At 35.0% G+C, this 9621-nt stretch overlaps 1 protein-coding gene and 1 pseudogene across 1 annotated transcript; both read right to left on the bottom strand.

The window, feature by feature from the left end:
- Window positions 1-293: 293 nt before the first annotated feature.
- Window positions 294-1595, bottom strand: LOC145626823 (flavonol sulfotransferase-like pseudogene; annotated as a pseudogene).
- Window positions 1596-2920: 1325 nt separating this feature from the next.
- On the bottom strand, window positions 2921-7568 carry LOC145629027 (protein DJ-1 homolog D-like). Its single transcript, XM_081681498.1, has 5 exons — window positions 7413-7568; window positions 7200-7316; window positions 5333-5773; window positions 4569-4931; window positions 2921-3393 (listed from the first exon to the last, which is right to left on the bottom strand). The coding sequence occupies exons 1-5, from the start codon at window positions 7482-7484 to the stop codon at window positions 3205-3207; spliced, it is 1182 nt and encodes a 393-aa protein (XP_081537624.1). The 5' UTR covers window positions 7485-7568; the 3' UTR covers window positions 2921-3204.
- Between the last annotated feature and the right edge of the window lie 2053 nt (window positions 7569-9621).

Here is a 9621-nt window from a genome sequence, read left to right as displayed (position 1 = left end):
AGAAAAAAAAAACTTTCTTAACATAATTTTGATTATTTTCTACATCATTTTATACCTAACATATCTTTGTAGTTCTGTACTTTGATCAAAATTTGTCAACTATATTCTTAGATTTTTTTTTTCTTTATAAAAACAATTACAATGGTAGTTTAATAATGGTTGTTGAAAATTAACATTCATGACACAGGAACTAACCTAGTAAGCATTAAATATGCACTTGAAAATTGTGTAAAGTTTGGAAATCATGAAAATATAAACACTAATTACACTAATTTACGCGTATTTTTGTCATGAATTTCTTATTTTATATCATTTTCAAGAGTGTATTAATTTCTTATATATAGCCCTTAGGGCTACATATAACATTACCCATAATTTTAACATAAGAAAGTGTAAATATTATTATTCTCATTATCAAAAGCGAAATCGAAAGGGAAATACAATTGTTTCGTAAGGAAAGGAAGCAAATCAAGACATTCAAATTAAAAGCAATTAATTCTTCAAAAAAAAAAAAAAAAAAAAAAAAGAAGTAATTAAAGCAAAGAAAAACAAAGCATAAATTAATTAGGAGGCAATAGTTTAAAGGATAAACCAGAGCCCTCAAGTTTTTCTTCCATGAGTTTGTTGACCCTCTCAACCATGGAAGGTGTGAAATGATTGGTCCAATCCCCAACTTCTCCTTTCCTAAAATAGCTCTTCTTCTCAAACATGTTGTTGATTACACCACTCTTATTAACATCCAACTCCTTCATATTTTTAATGCTGCAAAACTCTATGACTTGTTGTATGACACCTTCATTTTCCTCTCGAGTTGAAAAGGGCATACCTATAAATTCAGCCAATCTCTTCAAGTGATTTACGGGATTATCTTTTAAGTCTTCGTACTTAAGAAATAACACCTTATCAGGCTGCTCTAAACTCATCTTCCAATACCCAAGAACATGGTCGAAAAAAGGCCCATATGCGACTTTTCCATCACAAAAATCTTCAAAGAAATCCTCTAAAGAAGGTTTTACAAAATTTTCCATGTGTTTCATACCATCAACAACAAAGTGATATTTTGACACTATAGTGTCTAAAGGGTTTCGACAAATATACAAAATCCGACACCCAGAATTCCTAATTGACTCAGGAAGGAATGTGTAAGGGACATGAGTGCTAAGAAGCCTAGGCGACGGAAGCTCACTAAGGTGGTGTGGTTGAGGATAATCAAAGGCTTTGTTATAGACATCGGTCTCTAAGCTATACACAAGTTCTTGGGGATGATGGGTTAGCAAAGGGCTTTGATCAATAGGATAATTAGCGCGATTAACTGTCATGAACAATAGAGATTTTAACCAAGTTGAACCAGTTTTGGGGAGACTTGTGATGAATATATCACTATCTCGAGCTACAAAGTGTTTTTGAAAGGTGAGAACATTTCTAAATGAAGTATTATTGACAAAGTACCAAAAATCTTCATACAAGACCATGTGAAACTTTTGGCTAGCTCTCAATTTAGCCTTTGGAAGGTATTCCATTAGCTTTTCAACTTCTTCTTTCTTAACGTAAATTTCCTCTTTTTGGATTTCACTCATTTTGGATTATAAGTTAATGTTTATGGTTTATGGAATTGAAGTAGAAATGTAGAATACAATGTTTGATCTATATATATATACAATGTGTTCATTTATTTAATGGTTCTCCTCTGTCACGTCTCACTTGCATGGAGACAAGTCTAGGGAACAGAAATTTTGCCGTATTATTGCATGCATGCATGGATGTGTTACATGTGTAGTGTTAATTTTGTCATAGATAATAATGTTCGGATGACGTCTTTGTATGTAATTTAACTTATTATATCCACTTTTAGCTCCGTATATACAACTCTTAGAGCTTTATGTGACAACAAATGCAAGAAAGATGATGAAATCAACAAAGATATAAACGCACACAAATTTACGTGATTTAGGCCCTGTTTTGTTCACCTTATTTCCACTTACTTCCGGATTAATAAGTTCAGATAAGGGTTAATAAGTTCAGGAAAAATAAGTTCATAAGTTGTGATAAGGGTTAATAAGTTCAGGAAAAATAAGTTCATAAGTTGTGATAAGGTTTATCAGGGCTACCAGGTTTAATTTATAACTAAAATAAGTTCTAATAAGAGCTAATAAGTTCGGATAAGATCAGATAAGTTCAGATAAGTAAAAATCAGGTGAATAGAACACACCCTTACAGCAATGTGTGGTAAACCGTACCCATTCTCGTGCGTCCTCACCAACTTCATGATCTCCCATCGCCGAGGCTTTTGCATACGCCTCTCTTCCGAAATATTTCAAAGTTTCATCATGTAAGATCTTGAATATTAGATTATTAGTGCTCCAAATAACCCTTCATAGTTTAGAGACTTCTGCTTTACATTGGCATACTTCTTCTCAAAATTTTTTAAAGAAGTCAATGTGCCGGGATGCCAAAAGTTTCAACTTCATATTGAGATTTTTGTAACAAATTTTGTCTAAGTTAGATTTCAAGATGAGCCTTATTTCGAGCATGAAGTTGGATATTGGAGGCAAGGTCTAGAGCAATTGAATAGGGTACCGTTTTGAGAGTACAAGGAGTTGAAGAATGATCTCACATTTCATTTGAAGTCGTTGGCTGAATTTATATAGGCTTGCCCTTTCTCCCCAAGAGAGAAAATTGATGGTGTTTGTCACTGACAAAGTGACAATATAATTAAATTATGCAGCATCGAGAGTCTTAAAGAGCTGGAACTCAACAAGACTAGGGTCTAGGAATATGACAAGTTGGTGGTGAAGGTGGTGTTCTTTAGGAAAGGCGAGGTGGGTCAGTGGGTGATTGAATCAATAATTTCACTCCCTCTTATGGTGGATCAATCAAAGATATGACGGAACAAAACTTGGGAGACTAGAATAGATGGAGAGGAGGGAAAACAATAAGCTGGGGCCTTTTGTGCATGGGCGCGTAGTGCTTCTAATCTTCTATCATTAGAGCAACCTGCATCTCTGAATTTATCATTTAATCTTCATGTATATTCATATGATACAGAAAATACATTAACCACCATATCTCAGAAAAAGCAAAACTACCTCTTGAAAAGCCTAGAAACACTCTTAAGACAATTATTCACCATAACATTACTAGAATTCACACAACTCACAGATATTTCAGACATGGTGCAATTATTTTTATGGATCTTAAAATCATTCAAAATGATACACAAATACCAAGAAGAGCCATGAACTGTGAAACAAATTCAGGGTGCCCTGGCCAAGCAGCTCCTGTCACCAAGTTCCCATCCGTGAAGCAACGATTTATTGGTTCAGGCTCCAACCAAGTCCCCCCTCCTAATACCACATTGAGCTTCACAGCAGGGTATGCAGTACATTTCTTCCCCTGCAGATATAATTAAAAAAAAAAAAAGGAATCAGGGTCTTCACCTAGGTAGCAAAAAAGTCTTAGCAAAACCAAGTCACATTACTGTAGCTCGTCATACAAGGTAACAAGGTGAAGCAACTAGTCAGCTGCATCACATAATCTCATTCTAGCAGGCCAGATGATTTAGACAAAATTGCAGGACAATCAGAAGTTTTAGTATCAGCAAAATTCATGTGCTTGTAACGCATTGAGCATAGGGGAACTGGGGAAAGGCACATTAGAAATCGTCATTATTTCAGTTAGAGTTGGCTTAAGCAACAAGAAGAGGGGAGAGAAGGAGAGTTAATCAGTAAATAGAAGAGTTTATGGACAAAAGAGTAATGAATATCAATGAGAATTCTATATTGTTAGCTTTTCTTTATTGAAAGTGTTCAGCCAATTAAGCTGGCCAGCTGGGATTGTGATTTGATCACATCAAATACAGTCCACTATCAATCACTCTGCACCTCTTCTGCTTCCTTTTTTTTTTTTTTTTTTTTTTTTTTTTTTTTTTCTGTTTATTTTTTTTTTTAAACTGCTCTGCAAGGTAATATATATACTCATTATGTGAGCGGAATATCAGCAGAAAATAGCTGCTTAATTAGCATGAGCTTCTTGTAAAATCTTCAGTTTACAAGCTCTTTACTAAAAAGTAAAAAGTACAAATATCAAACTCCAAAATTTATGGGCCACCCCTAACAATAAGGCTACTTTATATCAAAATTTTAATAGGAAATATTAGCTAAAATACCATAACTATCGAACTACTTGCTAAACCTTTTACGACATTGAACTTGTTAAATCAAATGGGACACACTAGATTGGGAATGTAGATTACACCCAATTGTGTTGGGACTAAAGTATAAGAAACTTTTAGCAGTAAAAAAGGAATGGCATTGAAACTGGTAGTATTACAACTAAATAAATTACAATGGGAACAAGCACAAGCCATTGAAATTTTTGAAAATCTAAAACAGGTCCGTAGTCAAGTATGAACAAATCTAGAAATGTAAAAGCTCCTAAAAACCAGATCATTCTAATGGTAAGTGCATGTATATGTGTCAGGATTTAAAAAATAAAGATAAAAAACACTCCTAGCTTTCAAGGTGATATGAACTAACAGAGGAAAGGATTAAGGAGAATAAAAAAATTACCTTGAGAACACCAGCTGCAGATAAAATCTGTTGGCCATGGCAAATGGATGCAACTGGTTTTCCAGCCTCCATGAAACTTTTCACCATGGTGATAACATTCTCGTCTAAAGCAAGGTACTCAGGTGCTCGCCCTCCAGGAATCACAAGACCATCATAACTTGAAGCATCTATACCTTCAAAGGTGGCGGTCAATGTAAAATCATGACCAGGCTTTTCACTGTATGTTTGATCACCTTCAAAATCATGTACAGCAGTTGGGCAAGTATCTCCTTGCTGCTTCTTTGGACACACAGCATCAACATGGCACCCCAGGGCTTGAAGGGACTGGAAAGGGACCATAACCTCATAATCTTCCATGAAATCCTACTCCAACAGAAAAGAAATAATATGAGGATGATAAACAGTTACCCACTTACCCATATATAAAGAACCTACAACCATATCATGTGGATATATGTGTCAAAATAGTTTCCCTTGGCATTTGCAATAAGGATCTCAAGAATAAAATTTTCAGATTGTACATCTCTACGTTGCCTAATGTTTTTTTTGTCTTGCTTCCCTATGTTCCCCTTCTATTCTTCTCTTCCCTCTCATCCCTACATACCTTCTCCTCTGCCTACTTATAGTAAAGAATATTAAAAAAAGCTTCATAAACTGCTAATACATCAGTAAATTTGATCCTGTATAGATTTTCACTTTGCTAAGTCATTGCAGATATCCAAATCAACAGCTATCTCATTAATCAAGTGTAAAGCAATACTTACCCCACAAAGGAACAGGATCCTTTTATCTGACCCACTTATGATGCCTCCTAGTGCTTTTACAAAAAGCTGAATGAACTCAGGATGTCCAACATAGGTAGCACCTGTTACTATATTTTGGTCAACTACACAAGCTCCCATGTCCGTTGGTTCTACCCAATGAGCCCCAGCTGCAATGAGCACAGGCTTCACTGCAGGAAATGCTGTACATTTACGACCTTTAACACAATCAGCAGCAGCCAGGATCAACTGCCCATGGCATATAGAAGCAATTGGCTTCCCGGATGAATGAAACTTGCGTACCACATCCAGAACAGACCCATTCATTGCAAGATATTCAGGGGCCCTTCCCCCTGGAAGGACCAAACCATCATATATGCTTGCATCAATCTCATCAAAGGTTGCATTCAGGGTGAAGTTGTGTCCACGAGTTTCAGAGTAAGCCTGCAGGCAAAATAAAAAGTCATGAAAAGATAACCTAATAAGAACCATTATCACATTGGTCATGATGATCATTTATCAGAAAGTCAAGATCATTCATTGAAGCATCAAGTTTATGATCAAGCAGAAGATAATACAGCAGCTCATCCACAAGATCATAACGTTACTTAAGCATAGCTGCAGTTGGTGTATGGATTGCTGACATGGCAGATTAGTGAGCTGGCAATATTCTGTTACAACAAACATTTCCCACGCTTCATTGATGTATTGAATTTGTAATGATTCCGTTATTACTTGGAGCAATATATAAATAGCTCCTGGATTGTAATATGTAATCAGATTTTTCATTCTAATAAAATCTGTTCTTTCTTCTCTCTATATTCTCTCTCTAGAATCTTGAATTCCAAATTGAAGAACTCTATTACAAACCAAATTGAAGCAATTTGTGACTTAACTTAAAATTCATCTAATGAAAGACTGGACACAAAAATAAATATAGATCAACATGAAGTCATGAACATTACCCTAATGCCCAGTTGAAGTTGACCCATCCAATGCTTCCTTGTCTAACACAAGTAATTTATCCCCTTAGCTTATATGCCAAGCCACGATTGATTCTCGAGTCACATTCCAACAATTGGATATCTTCTCAAGGGACTCAAGCAACCGTAACTTGTAAAAGTATGCTATTACAAGATTGCTCGTGCTTACTGTGGTCAGCTCTAGGTTTACTTTATATAGTTCTACGGGCGGCTTAAGTATTTGTGGTGCTAATTATCTATATCTTCCTATTCACTGAATGGCTGGAACTTGTATGTCATGCATTCGAATCCCAGCTAACTACATACATGATTACATGAAGCTACTCATGAACTATTCCATAATTGAATTTAGATACAGTATTAGCATTTCTTTGAAAAGCAGCAACTAACCAAAAGATATTGTAAACTCGGAGATAAGTAATACACCTTGAATCAGTATTTCACATCGAGTGACTAAACACGGGTTCTCTCTCTATTCCTTAAACTAGCCTAATTTTGTTATCAGTTTAATTTTTTCTCAAAATCAATAAAACTCCACTCCTATGTCTGGTGGACATAGCTAACACATTGTGCATTTAACCAAGCTAAATTTATCTGAACTTGTTCGTTGATTTCGCTTAATCCCTTTCGCATTAGCTATAACAATATTCAAAAATCTTAACATTAGCAAGAGACTTTCATGTCACTAAATTCCAGAGAGATTATATTTATATAGCTCAACAAATACTCATTATGTGATTAAACCCCAAATAAATCAATAATCAATTATCATCAAACAATACAGGAAAAAAAAAAAAAAAAAAAAAAACTAGATGAAAGTCTGATGAGTAGCAGTGCGGCAAACAAACCCCATAAAAATACCAATTAAATAAACAAAACCCAGAAACCTGATGAGTAGAAAGTTGATGAATAGCAGTGCGGCAAACATCCCCGGCTTTTTTATCAGGACAAACAGCATCAACTGCTACACCATAAGCTAAAAGTGCTTGAAATGGAACCATCACCTAAACAACAATAAAGTCAATAATCATACAATTTTTAAATTATGTTAATATGATTTCATTTGAATTTATTGTGAAAGATGAATATTAAGTATTAACCTCATAATCTTCCATGTAATCACCGCAAATTATGAGGACTTTTTTCTCAGATTTTGATTGAGATTCCGCCATTTTTGTTAGAAGAAGGTGGAGCTTGAGAAGAGTTAAGAGAGTTGAGAGTGTTCTGGAGTTGTGGGTTGATGTAAGGATGAATTAAAAATGTGGGAGATTATTTATATACTTGGTACTAAAATAAAGTAGATTAATAGTGGAGGGAGTTGGAGAAGACATCTAGACACATGGATACCATCATACCAGATTGTGTGGCAAGATCTGCGGTACGTGATGGACGACTCCACTAATCCACTATGGGTCTGTTCTGACTAAATTAAACTAAACTAAATTGAATTAAAATGAGAGAAGGGGAAATTAGAAAGGGGTGTTAAATACCGCCCTACAAATTTATCAAAATCGCCATCATTTGAAGTAAAATGCCAATCCTACCCTTACTAATCCTAACCCATTTTCCTCCATTTTTTCCGCTCCACAAACACCCCAACACCCATTTTTTTCCACACAACAACTTTTTTTGGCTTACCAGGAAGCTCTTGGCGGCGCAAACTCAGGCAGCAGAGGCGGCGCGACGACCTCAAGTAGCGACGACGACAGCGGCGTGTCCTCAGGCAGCAGCAGCGCCATAATGGGTGGAAAAAAGGTATGATTTGCGATTTTTCATTTTTTTAAAAAAAAAACTTCGGTGGCTAGTGTCGGAGATGAAAACCGATTGCCAACATATGGTAACCGGCGACCAAATCCGGTTGACCGCAGCCGGTAACCGGTTTTGACCTCCAATTACCAGCCATCATTTTTTTCATATTTTTTTATAAAAAATTTTATTTGATTGTATGGTAACCGGAGGTCAAAACCGGTTACCGTCCACGATAACCGGACGTCAAAACCGGTTACCATCCACGGTAACCGGAGGCCAAAACTGGTTACCGTCCACGATAATCGGAGGCCAAAACCGGTTATCGTACAATTAGTTTTAAACATTGGTTGACCGTCATCAGCCAGTTTCTCCGATCAATATTTCGAATTTCAACCACCGGAAGTTGGTGTCCCTGGTTCATTTTCCGTCGAGCCACCTTTATCACCATCCATTTTTCCTTGACATTCGCCCTCGTCATGTCTATCCGGTGTCGAAGGTAGAGGTTGAAATGGGTGTGAATAATGGATTATTGTTAGAGAAAGAAAATAAGAAAAAATGTAAGGATAAAATTGTCCGTTTGCTTGAAATGATGGCGGTGGCGATAATTATGGAGGACGGTATTCACATTAGAAATTGAACTAAAATGAATTGAGGTGAAATTAGAAACTAAACTGAAATTGAGCTAAAATTAAGGGGTCATTTGGTTTGAAAAATGGAAATGGATTGGAAAGGAAACAAATCAATCAATCTATAAATATTACTAAAGTTACAACTGCTGACGCCATCACTGCTTACGTGTCATTCTCTTATTTATTTATTTTCCCGCCAAAATGCAAGGATGATGTCGTATTATTTTTTTCCCCTTTTTAAGCTACCCTATCTAAAATTGATTTGAAAATTAAATTCAAATTGAATTATAGATATTAGATTTTCTACGCATATTACGCTATTTTATTGTTTACACTGCACGTAGTTGTTAAAAATAGTTGATAATATAGTTTAATTGATTTTTATAAATTGTATTTTCATATTAATTAGAAAATACTATAGAGAAAGTAGTTGTTTTCTCTCAACATGTGCTAAAGAGTCATAAGACATTTCTTATTTTAAAACCGTGCATCGCACGGAGCTAACATAGTATATAAATATAATAAAAGACACACCAGCCATGACACGTGTCATTTTTTTGGTGTGTCCTTGGTATATTTTTTTTTTACTTTTTAAAAAAAAATTATTTAAAGAAGGAGATATTTTGCATATATTTAAATAATAAATATAAATCTTATGGTAATTAGATAAATTATATGAAAAAAATACAATCTATCTATAACTAATACTAAAAGAACAACCGCTGACATCATCTATTTATCCAAATTGTACATGTGTCAACTTCTCATTTAAAATTTTCCCGCCTAAACTTTTTTTTTTTTTTCACTTTTGCATTTTTTTTGAAAAAAAAATTAAATACTGACTACAAAATGTTTTAATACATAATATTGTACAATACTCTTCACAATTTTTGTAATAAGCCTTTTGACAACTGTTTACCTAATATCTTAT

The sequence above is a fragment of the Chenopodium album genome, chromosome 4 (genome assembly GCF_948465745.1).
Source record: "Chenopodium album chromosome 4, dcCheAlbu1.1, whole genome shotgun sequence".
Classification (NCBI taxonomy): domain Eukaryota; kingdom Viridiplantae; phylum Streptophyta; class Magnoliopsida; order Caryophyllales; family Amaranthaceae; genus Chenopodium; species Chenopodium album.
Note: the sequence above shows the minus strand (reverse complement) of the source record. Positions and strands in the feature narration are given on the sequence as shown.

Excerpts from the sequence above, each read along its gene's own strand:
- LOC145629027 (XM_081681498.1), bottom strand. The coding sequence starts at position 7,484 with ATGGCGGAATCTCAATCAAAATCTGAGAAAAAAGTCCTCATAATTTGC. Across the intron at positions 7,317-7,412 it reads ATTACATGGAAGATTATGAG|GTGATGGTTCCATTTCAAGC; the intron begins GTTAATACTTAA and ends ATTGTTGTTTAG. Across the intron at positions 3,394-4,568 it reads CTGCAGCTGGTGTTCTCAAG|GGGAAGAAATGTACTGCATA; the intron begins GTAATTTTTTTA and ends TTATATCTGCAG.